The sequence below is a fragment of the Polypterus senegalus genome, chromosome 2 (genome assembly GCF_016835505.1).
Source record: "Polypterus senegalus isolate Bchr_013 chromosome 2, ASM1683550v1, whole genome shotgun sequence".
Lineage (NCBI taxonomy): Eukaryota > Metazoa > Chordata > Cladistia > Polypteriformes > Polypteridae > Polypterus > Polypterus senegalus.
In genome coordinates, this window is record NC_053155.1 from 237,625,072 (window position 1) to 237,641,088 (window position 16,017).

At 38.5% G+C, this 16,017-nt stretch overlaps 1 protein-coding gene across 1 annotated transcript in view; it reads right to left on the reverse strand.

The window, feature by feature from the left end:
• Positions 1-16,017, reverse strand: part of mycbp2 (MYC binding protein 2) — a 503,803-nt gene that overhangs the window by 269,006 nt on the left and 218,780 nt on the right. The window contains 7 exon segments of the mRNA XM_039745368.1: positions 997-1,080; positions 1,313-1,447; positions 8,127-8,218; positions 8,555-8,682; positions 8,757-8,882; positions 11,045-11,217; positions 15,421-15,574. Coding sequence (XP_039601302.1) covers positions 997-1,080; positions 1,313-1,447; positions 8,127-8,218; positions 8,555-8,682; positions 8,757-8,882; positions 11,045-11,217; positions 15,421-15,574 — 892 coding nt within the window.

Sequence of the window (16,017 nt, forward strand, 5' to 3'; positions counted from 1 at the left end):
ACAACAGGGTCACCACTTGCAGCATCACCAGCTGCCCACCAAGAACGAATGGGGCAGTCAGGAGCAGGAGCAGTAGCTGCAGCGGCATGATGGGCGGGCAGCAAACCACCCAATCAAGCCTCCGTCCTGAACACAAGTGGTAGCTGTGGCACCAGCGACTATGGACCACGGGTAATCCGCTTGGAGCGAACCCAACCGACCAATGAAAATGAATGGGGTGCTGCGCCCACTGTCCCATTCATCAAGCAGAGCCGCTCGAAGTATACTACACTGCGCGAGCAGTGAAAATCGCCCCCTCCAGCCACCGCTTGCAGTGTCCCCAAGTGTCCCCAGAGTCGCATCCCCCAGACAGATAAAGGAGCAGCCGCGGCCCCATTCATAAGTCGTATGTCAGATGTCTGTAACTTGGGGACTACCAGTATATATAAATATATATATACTGTATACCCTGCATCACTGGAACCAATTATGAACAGGGAATCAGTTCATCATGGAGCCAGTTGACACACACAAACACTAATAATGGCCCAATTTATTACAGGCAATTGACCCAAAATGCATGTCTTTTGAGATGTAAATTGAAAAACAGAATACCCAAAAGAAAATTCACACAGATTTGGAGAGGACATACAAAACTTGACAAAAGAGAAAGGGAGTGAGTTCATGAATGTTGGACAAAGAAGCCAAAAAAACATTGTAGATGAAATGCAGTAACATATTGTATTGCTATTTTACAACATTGGGGTTATTGTGGCCCATTAAAAGTGCAGGGATACAAGAATTTACTGTAAGATCTAGCCTAGTGTCTACTGTTTATTCCCATCAACAATAACAATTACAACGACTGTATTCTAAAGATTAACTCAAATAGATACCATCTCTTTATTTTTCAATCTCTAGTTGCCTATGTAGATATGAAAAATGCATTAGATTAGGGAAAAATGCATTAAATAATTAAGGAATAAACCAATAATATGTGTAGCATTTACTCCATACCTGTATAATAGCTGTGGTATCTGACCAGCATTTACATCTGTTCCATTATTTGATTTCTTTGAACTTTTAAATTGAAAGACCACACTGCAAAATAAAAGTAACAGATCAAAACACATGAAAAATCCACCATAAAACAAAACAAAAATGGGAAGCAAAAAGTAAATTAAATCTCATTACAAAAAACTGCATGAGTTTCAACAATAATGGAAAACAAAGACATTTTCCAAAAAAGATAGAAATGCAATATCGTAAAATGTATAATTTATCAAGGAGCTGGCAAATTAGAACTGTATTAAGTTTGAAACGTAGGCAATACCCATCATCTGTTGTGATGGCTGCTTGTCCATGTGAGCCACAGTCACTGCTTGGTCCAGAGACTCTGGCCCATGCCACATACCACCAACCAGACTGGAGAAGAACAGGTTCATCAAACATCATGGCATACTTTTCTCTGGAAGCAGAAAACATTTTTAATTTAACATGAAACAGTTAATAAACCTGCAGCCTAAACACAATACTCTTTGTATACTGTAGCTACTATAGCTAGCTAGTATTTGAGGGACTTTACAGATTATTATTACATAAAATAAAAACACACTAATTTCTGAATTCAAAAACACAAACTGTTGATGTCTTATTTTAAGGTAAATTAAAAGTACAAGGCAATACACAATTCAACGTCACAGTTGGGACAATAGTACCGTGATTCCTTGCATATTTTCTTTCCAGAAAGCTTTTGAACCGCAAACGTCATATGTGCGATTGACATGAGCATCATTTTAGGATTAATCAGAATCACTTTTAATATCACTGTCCATTTCACTGTTAGTATCACTGTCAGGAGCATGTAACACCTGAGCTGCTGAAAAACGTTTCTTTTGAGAAGCCATTATGAGGCTATAAGAAGATGTGTCTACACCATCGCCTCTGTAACACGTGGTCCTGTCAGTTATGCAAGACATCTCTATATCATTTTCTGAGAAATGGTCGGCACAAACACTGTTGGCACTTTCACAGCCCGAGCAATCCTTGGGTCCGACGCTTATGCGAGACATGTCTATACAGTTCTTCATACAATGACACTCAGGACTAATACTTTTAGGACTGCTTTTATAGCCCGAGTGATGCTCTGGTCTAATGCTAAGTAGGTTAAGAGGAGTCTGTAGGCCAGAAACTGATGATATTTTAAGATAAATTGATGATGATATTGGGAATACTTGGGCAGATATGTGCCTTTCAAAATATTCATGTTGATGAAAATGATCTCAGTAATATAAAACCCACTGGGCACTGTGCCTGCACTGAAGGTCATTTAGAAACATGACACCTGGAATTTCCAGGTTTGGACATTGAACATTAATGCATGCCTGTGTGATTTCTTAACACTAGAATTACCAAAGGCTATGAAAAAACTTGTAGATCCGTCCCACCTTAAATTGCTACGCACCTCTTTGTCAGCGTTTTCTGTCCTGTAAATGTGTCGATAAGCAGCAAGCACCCTGCTATCACATCCCCCCCACCGCTGCACAGTTTTATCAGCTCTAATCTGTTTATCTGCGTGCCAGTTGCTTATATTTGTATAGAATGAGAAAAAACAAAAAAAGCAAAAAAAACACATTTTATAAATACTATATCGTTATTTGGAACACATGCATTTCATGTGTGTTCCGTGTCTACAACAATCTACGTAAACACATCATTAAAACAGAAATGTTTTTCATGTTTTAGTAATAACTGACAAAATGTAGACATGAAGTGTATAATGTGTGAAGCCTGAAGTCCAAATATCAAATAAACACTTTCACAAAATGTACAAATAACAGAACAAGTGTGCTTCTATTCAAGAACATAACTGCAGAAAAAGAAGCTGCGTTACGGTGCGACACTGACACCTCTTTGATATGATCATTTCGGTGGCGCAACGGTATCAACTGTTGACTGGTAATCAAAACTTCATGGGTTCGACCCCGGATGAGTGCATTTTGTGAAGTGAGCTGCTCTTATTCTTACTATTTTAGAATTAAAACATATATTTGATTTCAGTCTGTAAGAGCCACTATAAATTTATGATACTTGTAAAGATTAGCTTTGTTTTTGTTTTTTTTTTTTATTTAGTTTTATCGTCTTAGTTGCGTTCACGAACCCACCCCCCAATCTGACACTGCTGTTTTCACATAAGGACGGGCTATAACAGAGGTGAACTCAGATGATGACGACGGTTCTACATCGGAGAAAGAATGCACGTAGCACTTTTGCTGTCACTGTACTTTGTATATAAGAGCCAGATCGAATGTTATTTACTTATTTACCTTTATTTATTTACTTACTTCCTACAGCATGAAGTCACAAGTAGACTGCAGAGCTTCCCGTGTACATATACAAAGTACAGCAATGGCAAAAGTGCGATGTGCATTCTTTCTCCAATGTAGAATCATCGTCATCATCTGAGTTCACCTCTGTTAAAACGTGTCTTTATGTGAAAACAGCAGTGTCAGATGGGGGGGGATTGTGAATGCGACTGAGAGAATTAAACTGAATAAAAAAAAAATAAAAACAAAGCTAATCTTTACAAGTAAATAAATTTCATAAATTTACAGAGGCTATTACAGACACAAATCAAATGTATGTTTTTATTGTATAATATTATAAAATAAGAGCAGCTCTCTACTCAAAACGGCAAACTTGAGAAGCTGCCAGCATCGAACCAAGAAGCTCTTGATTGGGAGTCAGCAGTTCTTAGCATTGCACCACACAAGCTATCGTAACAACCGTCTACCATAACCTGCTTTCTTTTTTCTTTGGTTATATTCTTGAATAAAAGTGCACTTGTTTTGTTATACTTGTACCTTTTGTAAAAGTATTTATTTGATATTTGGACTTCAGGCTTCACACCTTATATACGTCGTAAATGTAGGAAGGACGGTCCTTGGGTGTGCATGGGAACTGTAAACATTTGAATCTGATGATTGTATATAGTGCAGAACTGACCTCTCTGTTCTATTCTGTCCTCTGCATCTACTGGAGTTCAAAAGAAGCAACATGAGGACTCTGGCCAAGGGGGTGGGGTTGGGGTGGGGGGGCAATCGGGATAAGAGGGGGGACAAATGCGGTCACTGACTACAACCGCATGATGGTATGCAAATAAATATAATGTTGCATTAGTGCAACAACGTTTTCTGAAATGTACAATACAGGTCATAAAATGAATTATTCCAAATGTGCCTGTCATAAAATTAGAATATCATGACAAAGTTGATTTATTTCAGTAATTCCATTCAAAAAGTGAAACGACTGATGTATTTCAAATGTTTATTTCTTTTAATTTTGATGATTATAACTGACAACTAATGAAAGTCCCACATTCAGTATCTCGGAAAATTAGAATATTGTGAAAAGGTTCAATATTGAAGACACCTGGTGCCACACTCTAATCAGCTAATTAACTCAAAACACCTGCAAAAGCCTTTAAATGGTCTCTCAGTCTAGTTCTGTAGGCTACACAATCATGGGGAAGACTGCTGACTTGACAGTTGTGCAAAAGACGACCATTGACACCTTGCACAAGTAGGGCAAGACACAAAAGGTCATTGCTAAAGAGGCTGGCTGTTCACAGAGCTCTGTGTCCAAGCACATTAATAGAGAGGCGAAGGAAGGACAAGATGTGGTAGAAAAAAAGTGTACAAGCAATAGGGATAACCGCACCCTTGAGAGGATTGTGAAACAAAACCCATTCAAAACTGTGGGGGAGATTCACAAAGAGTGCACTGCAGCTGGAATCAGTGCTTCAAGAACCACTACGCACAGACATATGCAAGACATGGGTTTCAGCTGTCGCATTCCTTGTGTCAAGCCACTCTTGAACAAGAGACAGTGTCAGAAGCGCCTGCCTGGGCTAAAGACAAAACTGCTGCTGAGTGGTCCAAAGTTATGTTCTCTGATGAAAGTAAATTTTGCATTTCCTTTGGAAATCAAGGTCCCAGAGTCTGGAGGAAGAGAGGAGAGGCACAGAATCCATGTTGCTTGAGGTCCAGTGTAAAGTTTCCACAGTCAGTGATGGTTTGGGGTGCCATGTCATCTGCTGGTGTTGGTCCATTGTGTTTTCTGAGGTCCAAGGTCAACGCAGCCATCTACCAGGAAGTTTTAGAGCACTTCATGCTTCCTGCTGCTGACGAACTTTATGGAGATGCAGATTTCATTTTCCAACATGACCTGGCAACTGCACAAAGTGCCAAAACTACCAGTACCTCGTTTAAGGACCATGGTATCCCTGTTCTTGATTGGTCAGCAAACTCGCCTGACCTTAACCCCATAGAAAATCTATGGGGTATTATGAAGGGGAAGATGCAATACGTCAGACCCAACAATTCAGAAGAGCTGAAGGCCACTATCAGAGCAACATGGGCTCTCATAACACCTGAGCAGTGCCACAGACTGATCGACTCCATGCCACGCCGCATTGCTGCAGTAATCCAGGCCAAAGGAGCCTCAACTAAATATTGAGTGCTGTACATGCTCATACTTTTCATGTTCATACCTTTCAGCTGGCCAACATTTCTAAAAATCCTTTTTTTGCATTGGTCTTAATTGATATTCTAATTTTCCGAGATACTGAATTTGGGACTTTCATTAGTTGTCAGTTATAATCATCAAAATGAAAAGAAATAAACATTTGAAATAATGAATGAATCTAATATACAAGTTTCACTTTTTGAATGGAATTACTGAAATAAATCAACTTTGTCATGATATTCTAATTTTAGTTTTTTCAGTGCAGCTTTGACATCATGGATCAGAAGGTGCATACTAATTCAGCGTGAGCAAGAACATTCAAGAATAAAACTGAATAATAAAAATTCACATCCACAGTCACTCTCAGTCACGCACACCACTCACATACACGTCCACAGTTTTCCCAGTCCCAGTCTCGTTTGCGCACAAGATCTGACAAGGTTTTCAAATAAAGAGGGGATATAACAAAAAAAGTTATACCACGTCTTTATCTGAAAACGACGTCAGATCAGGGAGATGTGTGGAAACTTGAACGTGAGTGAGAGACTAAAACTGAAAAAAAAAAATGCTAATTTTGACAATTACTATAAATTTACAGACGTAAATAAAATGCATGTTTTTATTGCACGATATTAACAATAAGAGCAGCTCACTACTCAAAATGGCAAATTTGGGAAATGTATGTATTTCAAATGATGATGTACTTTTGTACCCTATAAAGCTCCAGCACTTCACTCAAAGATAAGCACTGAGCAACTTCTTTGCAAATTGAACTGCGGCGGTGGGCGGGGAGATGAGGTAGGAGGCTGCTTGAGGTTATCAGCACATTTACAGGACAAAAGATGCTAAGAAAGGATTTAAGGTAGCCCGGATTTACGAGTTCTCTCGTAGGCTCTGGTAATTCTAGTGTTAAACTACTTATAGGTGCTTCATCAACATCAACATTTTGAACAGCAGAATAATTATGAAAACAGATGTTTTGAAATAAAAGTACCTATAATAAGAAGAGCCATTTGGAAATGTATCACTAAATAAGAACAATCTAAAAAAACATGGGTATTTTAAAATGAAACCTGCAATAAATAAATGTGAGGTAACTACATAATTGAATCAAAATAAAATGACACTGTATTTCATGATAGTTATAAAACTTCAATTGAATTATGCCTTTTTTCACAAACTATGGACATTAAATAACACCACTGCACTTGTGATTTATTTAATGTAATTTTTCATTTATTTATCCTGTAGTTCCTGTGGTTAAAAAAGGAAGCTGCCTGCTGTTAGTGAACCAACAAGAAAAAGTTAAAAGAAGGTGGCATACTATACTGCAATAAAGAAGTCTTTTTTTTTTTAATAGCATGAAGACAAAGTTTTGACAATCTTGTTAAGAAAATGGTACTGCTGCCACTTAAAACTGCACAGGCTCAGTTTGTTTACAAAGCTGATATACCCGACATGGGTCATGCATCAACAAAACTGAGCTTGACATTCCTGCCTTTAAGGGTATTTAATGATTTAAACAAACCTTACTTTTAAAACAATAGTGGACCTCTTTAAGAGTTTGTGTATACACAAGGGAAACCTGGTTTGTTCAGTATTATAGCTAACCTTAAAGGTACAGATATTTCAGGAAAAAACACTGTAATATTAAGGAAATTAATAAAGTAACATTACTGCACCTAGAGATGACCAAAATTCCTTTAAGATAAAGGACTTCATGTATAATACCATATGTAGAATTCATACTAAAACATAGTGTACAGACAAAACTAGAAATGTGCGTACGCACAAAAAAATTCAGATGCATAAAACAGTACATAACCAAAGTTCTAAGCACCTTCCCTTTATAAATCCCAATCAGCATTGGTTTTAACATTCATGCACGCAACTACAGCCCAATGCCGACTTCTCTCAGAATTACGCCTATTTGATTATGCAAATCAATATAAATAGCTCCTTCTGTTTAGTGTTTTGTTAAAAGACAATGGCAAAAACACATGTAAAAGAGAAGAATTTGAGAGAATTCAAAATGGAGGTCTTGCTCAGTGAAATGTAGGCAAGGAAAAAACGTACTATTCGGTGGCTTAAGCAAAGGCATAAGCAACTAAAGGAAATTGATGGGAGTGGTACAGCATGGCAGACACACCCAAAATTCAAATTCAGAAATACCAGAAATCTTTGCATCTCGTAATAAATTACACTCTACAACTGAACCAAAATACTACGACTTCTGTGACTTCTTCAAAATTAACACCAATATAACACAACTCTAATGGGAAATAAACAAATGACGTTTTCCCACTCAGCGTGAAAATCAATTAATTCATCTGGATAAGCATGGATTTTAAAAAATAAAGCAAACAAATGAAAGCAGCTTTTTACTTTCATACTAATTACACCTTGACTTGGTTTGCATATCAATAGGAATCTTTATTCAAAAAAAAAAAAGTAAACATACATGCTATTAAATGTCAGTGTTAAATGGTTAACTCTCAAAGATTCTAACAACATGTTGTCAGTAAAATTCAATGCAAAGGGAAGCTCAAAATTGCAATGCAAGAAATAGCAATAAAAAAAGTAGTTGAACATCCAAACTAAAGACAATGAAACCTGCATACCTAGCTGCACAATCATAAGCCAAAACATCAGTTTCTGCCAACAGATCACCATCAGTTTCATGGTCTCCTCCATCTGGACCCAGCTCAAAAAGCTAAGGAAGGCAACACATTCAGTTAATACATAGTTTTAAGAATGCTGCATTTTAAAAAGCATTATTTAAAAAAATACAGATTCATCCCATTAACATTCTGTCAAATTTCTGGCCAATATACAGTACTTTAATCAATACATGTGCAAAATGTATTCTTAGTAGCACATGAATAAGCAGTAAATTAATGGTACCTCACTCTGGTGGTAATATAGAACCAGTGTTTAATTAATTCCAGCCTCATTCACCATACTTGGAACTTGGTTTATTTCCTAAACGAGGTGCATTTAATTATTATTGAAAGTTATTTGTAAGTTCCAAAATTTAAGGCATCTTTACCTTTATCTTGGCAGTATACTCTCCTCTACCACCAAACAGGCCTAGACCTCCCAGAAGAATATCAACATCTGCACAAAATCGAATTGCTTCAACTGAATGAGCAGAGTATCCCCAACCACCTCCATGACCTGAAGAAAAACTAAAATGTAATAATGGAATAAATTCTCTTAAGATAATGAACCGTACCTTTTATGTTACTTACTTTCAAAGCGATTGACCACACCATAGTCTTCCTTTGAGTACACTTTCAAAACTGCCTGGGTTTCTTCTTCAGTGTTTGTAACTCCCATTTTGAGCTCCTGCATTGCTGCTAATGTGTCTAGACAACCTAAATGAGTACACAAGAGTTTAAAGAAATGATAAAAGTTTGAAAAATAGATGGTTTTCAGAAGACTAATTTACTTTTTTCTCTATTTCAGCAACAGGTCTCTTTTTCAAAATGACACAAATCAAAGACAACATACTGTATTCCATATACACTTGAACACAATTTGCATAAAAAATGGCATGCATAACAGGTGGCATATGGATAACACATAAATTGTATGCATAAATAGTATGGAAATTCCAAAAAAGTTCCACTTTACTGTTTCACAAGGCTTCTTTTTTGTGTGGGAGGGGTGGGTTGAGTGGTCAGTCATTAGTTACTAAGTTTGGGGAAAAGAAAAACAAAAAAAGTACGTTTGGCACCCCCTAACAAATGCAAAAGTTTCTCTAGGAAAGCAATGTATTGTGGAGGATGAAGTCTGGGCTGAAGCTGGTGTTGTAGAATGTTCCACCGACCAAAAAAGTATGCTAACACCACTCATGCAAAATCTATCTAGAAAATGTCATGAGATAATCTAGCCACAAAAGGTCATATGAAAATGTTACCTAACTGGTGACATAAACAGGTTTTAATAATATATCGACTCAGCTATGACTACAGCGTATGCACCTTAACACCACCAAGAAAGGAAAGGAAGGTGACAGCACAAGCTGGCTATACAAATGTGGACCACCAGTAGGAGTGATGGGTACCATGTTAGCAGCCGGCATGGACCAATGAGCGAAAGGAGGAGGCTGTCCACAGAGAACTGAAAGAGATGGAGAGTGGTGGCGAATTTGAACATTCGTAATGTTGTTTTTTGCCCTAGTGTGTGGATATAAACACAGGGAACTTCAGTTTCTGTATTACATCTTGCCTGAAGAAGGGGCCCAAGTTGCCTCGAAAGCTTGCATATTGTAATCTTTTTAGTTAGCCAATAAAAGGTGTCATTTTGCTTGGCTTTTCTCTACATTCATAATGGCTAACATGGTACAACACCCTAGTACTACAGTAAGTGCTGGGGATAAATTTATTAGGTTAGTGCAATGAAGTTACATTGACTTTGCGCTCTGACTCTGGCAAGTTAATATCTCTAAAACAATGGAATTTACTAAATTTCTGCTTGTGATAAATGGCCAGCCATTCATCCTGGCCAATACCCCCAGGCCACCAAATGGAGCCCTCCATGTAGCATGAAGGGGCCCCGAATTCCAGCAGGGCATCATGGACATTGGAGTGCTTATTCACAGCCTTGCTGGATACCATGGGGGCCGCCAGAGGATGCTGCAGGGAGGATCAAGGACTATTTGCCTTACACCCCGGACGTATGTCCAAGTCACATGGACAAGAGGAATGATGTGCTTCCGAGTTGAAGAAAAGGACTTTTTATCTGACCGGAAAGTGTTCCTAGTCACATGGACAGAGAGAGCGAAACACTTCCAGGTTGAGGACTATAAAGGACCATGGGAAATCCCAGACGGCAAGCTGAGCTGGGTGGAAGGGTGGCAACGTGTCTGGGAGTGGTGGAATGTATTATTGATTACTGTATTGTGGAGTTATTTAATGAGTATTGTGGAGAGGAGGATGCTTTGTGCACTGTTGATTATTAATATAGTCAATTATTGGACTTTTATCTAGTGTCTGACATACTGTCCGAGGGCTCAAGAGGACGATGGCGCCCTCTATCTGTCACACTGCTGTAAATTGCTGAAAATGAAATATCATTTAAACTTTCAGACATGTGGAATGCTCTGTAAAGCAGCCATATCTTTTTTACCTATGGCAATACCAGAATGAAAGTACATATGTTTCACTCCATAAAAGTTTGAATTAACCATTTTACACTGTTTCAAATATGCATGGATTTAACTTAAATCAAAATTATGGAGATTGTGGAAAGGGAGATCTACAACTTTCTACATCTGTGAACATGCACTAGTTGCATTATTAAGAAAAAAAACGAGTGCTGGTTAAAGTACATAAATACATAAGAGATAGTTGAAACAAGTAATGTAACTTTCTCAAACATGTTTAATCCAATTCAGGGTCACTGGAGTCAAAGCCTATCCTAGAAGCACAGGGTGGAAGGCAGAGAGATTAAATGTGTTTGAGATCGTTATGAATGAAACTCTTTACTAACCAATTAGTAACATATATTTACATATAGATTCATCACTGTGTACCTAAAATATGAAGAGCTCCATGAGATCTTGTTGTCATAGCCTGTGACCCTGCTGGAAGAGCAAGTTCTGGACTTAGAATGCAGCAGCGTGTCTGAAGGTCAGAAGCACATGGACTTCTTGCATCTGCGATAACTGAATTGTAGCACCAAAACTCTCGTGACGCTGGTAGGAATCTTATAATAAAAAAAAAAAAAATAAAAAAAATGGTATTGCAAAGACAGTCTCATTCTTAAAGCTATGAGCTTGGATTATAATTATAGTTACATGTCAAAATGATTAGTGCTTAGTCTATTTTACCTGCTAATATAAAAGTAGCTTTACATTAATCCATTTACAAAAGTAAAACAATAACTTGAAGAAAGAAATGCCATTGTTATTTCTTCAAGAATAATAATTGAAATTCAGATGAAAAGAAAAACTTTGGAGTTTTATGTGCTTGTTCACATCTGAAAAAACGCCACACCCCTAGACCAGTCACAGGACAAAGATAAAAATGCACTAAAATTTAATATTAAGCAAGATTTCGTCAATCAAAAAACACAGTGGAACAGAGAGAATGTGGACTTTAAATAACATCTCAAACATTACACTTTTTCACTGCAAAGTAATCATTCTTAAATGTATTTTTCTGTTACATTATTTATGTATTTGTCTTGTAAAACAGAATTAGAGAACAGAAAATGTAACTGGTTTATAAAGTAGTTACTTCTGCAATCAACCAAGTGATGTTTTGGCTTGCGTTGAACACCAGTGGACTGAATCAATGTTTATAACATTTATTAAAGTAAAAATATCCTTAAAATGTTCTGTAATACCGATTACGCTCTGTGAAACTGAACAGTTGCCACTGATTTTTAGTAAATCACACCTCTATCCTATACACGGTATGTAGCATTAAAGTGAGAACTTGCTGAAATGAGAACACCCATTTCTCAGTATTAAATAGAATTAATAATCAATGACAAGAATTAGGACTTTTTTTTTAACCCAGCCACAGGGGATGCACAAACCAGTGTGTTCCTTTGTGCCTGTCCCAAGCCTGGATAAATGGAGAGGGTTACATCAGGAAGGGCATATGGTGTAAAATTTTGCCAAATCAATATGCGGACAACAATACAGATTCCCATACCGGATAGGTCATGCCCGGGTTAACAACAACCACCACCAGTAATGTTAGCCAACATGGTGCTGGTGGAAACTGGGCTACTATTGGCTGAAGAAGGAGAAGAAGAGGGGGGAGATGTGTATGGAGGTAAGAGGAGAGGAGGATGATAAGAGAGTAACTGAGGGTAGGAACTTTGAATGCTGGCAGTTTGACTGGTAAGGGGAGAGAGTTAGCCGATGTGATGGAGAGAATGAAGGCAGGTATATTGTGCATGCAAGACACTAAATGGAAGGGGAGTAAGGGCAAGTGGATGGGAGGTGGTTTCAATTTGTTCTATCTAGGAGTGGATGGGAGGAGAAATGGGGTTGGGGTTATACTGAAGGTACAGTAAGTCAAGAGTGTTTTGGAGGTGAAAAGGGTGTCAGACACAGTGATGATTATGAAGCTGGAAATTGAAGGTGTGATGATGAATGTTGTTCATGCATATGCCCTGAACATTTCTGTGTGCGATGAATGAGATTTCTGTAGGATGAAGCTGGACATCAAGAAGATGGAGAGAGAGGGTATAGCCAAGGATCAAATGGTGAAAGTTGAAAAAGGCAAGGTTGAGTTCAGAGAAGAGGTAAGGGTGGCAGTAAAGAGTTGCCAGAAAGCTGAGCAACTACAGCAGAAGAAGTAAGTGTGAAGGCAAGAAGGGTGCTTGGCATGATATCAGGACAGAGGAAGGAGGGAAAGGAAACCTGGTGGTGGAATGACAAAGTATAGGAGAGTACACAGAGGAAGAGGTTGGCGAAGAAAAAGTGGGATAGTCAGAGAGATGCAAAAAGTAGACAAGAGTACAAGGAGATAAGGTGCATGGTGAAGAGAGAGGTGGCAAAGCCTAAAGAAAAGGCGTATGATCAGATGCACGAGACAGTGGACACAAAGGAGGGAGAAAAGGACCTGTACCAATTGGCTAGACAAAGGGACCGAGCTGGGAAAGATGTGCAGCGGATTAGTGTGATAAAGAATAAAGACGGAAATGTACTCACAAGGGAGGAGGGTGTGTTGAGCAGATGGAAAGAGTACTTTGAGGGACTGATGAATGAAGAGAGAGAGAGAGAGAGGTGGTGATAGTGAATAAGGACAGCTATGAAAAGGATTAAGAATGGAAAGGCCATTGGTCCAGATGCCATACTCGTGGAAGCATGGAGGTGTTTAGGAGAAAAGGTAGTTATGTGAAAGAGTAGTGGAAGCTAGTTTAAGAAGGGAGGTGACGATTAGTGAGCAGCAGTACGGTTTCATGCCAAGAACGAGCACAACAGATGTAATGTTTGCTCTGAGGGTGTTGATGGAGAAGTATAGAGAAGGCCAGAAGGGGTTTCATTGCGTCTTTCTGGACTTGGAAAAATAATATGACAGGGTGTCTCGAGAGGAGTTTTGGTATTGCATGAGTAAGTCAAGAGTGGCGGAGAAATATGTAAGAGTGGTACAGGATAAGTACAAGGGAAGTGTGACAGTGGTGAGGTCTGCGGTAGGAGTGATGGATACATTCAACGTGGGTGTGGGATTACATCAGGGATTGGCTAGGAGCCCTTTCTTATTTGCAATGGTGACAGACAGGTTGACATACGAGATCAGACAGTCCCTGTGGACTATGATGTTTGCTGATGACATTGTGATTTGTAGCGAGAGTAGGCAGCAGGTTGAGGAGACCCTGGAGAGATGGAGATATTCGTTAAGAGAGGAGAGGAATTAAGGTCATTAGGACCAAGACAACATACATGTGTGAATGAGAGGGAGGTCAGTAGAATGGTGTGGATGCAGGGAGTAGAGCTCTGGCGAAGGTGGATGAGTTTAAATACTTCAACAATACAGAGTAACGGGAATTGTGGAAGAGAGGTGAAAAAGAGTGCAGGCAGGGTGGTATGGGTGGAGAAGAGTGTCAGGAATAATTTGTAAGAGACGAGTATCAGTTAGAGTGAAAGGAAATGTCTACAGGACGGTAGTGAGACCCACTAAGTTATATGGGTTGAAAACTGTGGCACTGACCAAAAAACAGGAGACAGAGCTAGAGGTGGCAGAGTTAAAGATGCTAATATTTGCATTAGGTGTGATGAGAATGAATAGGAACCAGTACATTAGAGGGTCAGCGCAGGTTTGATGGTTTGGAGACAAAGTAGAGAGGCAAGATTGCATTGGTTTGGACATGTGCAGAGAAGAGATGTTGGGTAAATTGGGAAAAGGATTCTATGGATAGAGCTGCCACGCAAAAGGAAAAGAGAAAGGCCTAAGAGAAGGTTTATGGATGTAGTGAAAGGGGGCATGCAGGTGATGGGGGCAACAGAGCAAGATGCAGAGTACAAGAAGGTATGGAAAAAGATGATCCACTGTGGCAACCCCTAACAGGAGCAGCCAAAAGAGAAAGATTTAGTACTTTTTCGCAAAAACGAGTGAAAAACATGTATTGGCAATTTACTGGACCTTATGCATCAATGCAAAAGGCAGCACTAGACTAGGTTATTTAATATAAAAAATATAACTTTCTCAAACCCACATAATGTAGTTCAGGATCACAGGAGGCTGGATGTGAAAAGTTATCAGTCCATTGCAGAACCAACTCAGTTGCAGTTAAGTTAATCAGCATGTTTTTTGGGAGGTGGGAAAACACACACATGCACACATAGATATGGGGAGAATAAGCAAACTCCAAACAGATAAAGATTGGGCATGAAACTGAAACCCAGAAAGCAAGATCCATGACTTGTGGTGCTAGTCCCCGCTACCTGCAGTAGAAAAAAATTATGCTTACCAGAAATAAGTTGCACTTTACATTTGTTTTTTAATTTAAGGTTTTGGTGGCTCTAAGCCCATCTCAGTAACGTCAAAAGCAAAATGGGAACTATACTTCTAAAGGACACACTCACCCATATCAGGCAAATTTACAGTTTCCAATTAATCCAGCATACACGTTTTCCCAAATAACATTGAAGCTACAAACTGCTTATTATTACTTGTAACTTTGCTGGAGCTAGCATTACTTCAGTTTACTGAATGGCATCTTGGGTGCATAAAACATAGAATGAATTAAGATTATTTAACATTTGAGAAAATTTGTAATATTTGAAATAGTACAGCCAAAGATATTGTAGTGCTTATTGCGCACACCTATCAGGAACACATTTCTGCAACCAATGATAGTATTACTCTGTTCACTACAAAAAAGCTCTAAAACAAGTTCAATTTCTTCTTAAATTTTGCTGAGACTTTATTTCACTTTCAATAAGCCTACCTCCAAATTACATCATAGACTGGATCCAGACAGACGCCAAATCCTTGCAAATCCTCCTGCTCAGAATCATTGAACGTTCTGCAGCTTCCATCCATCTTATTTATTAACAGACACCTAAAGGGAGGTGGTTCTGATAATGATGCAGGCACTAAACCTGAAAATAAAAAAATAAAAAAAACTGATACATTGACAGAATCTGCCATTTGTTTTGCCCTCTTTTTAATCTCATGTTTTGTATTTCCAGTTAACCTATAGAATATTTATTTAATCATCTTCCTATATATAGTATATTTATTTTGTCATCTACCTACTGTAGACCTCTACAAAATATTCATTATAAAGTCACATTAAGAAATGTAACAAACAAGAGTACATTACTATTGGTCAACAATGGCAAATGTATCCATTTAAAATCAAATCAACATCACAATAAAGCGTGCAGAAAGCGAGGGTGTCGGTTTCATTTCAGTTTCAATGACTGCATGAATCCCGCGATTTACAGACGTCACCAAATGCTGAGTATCTTCTCTGGTGATGAATGTAGCTATCTTCAGCTCCTGCTTGTTTTGAAAGCTTGTCCCTTTAAGTTTTCTCTTC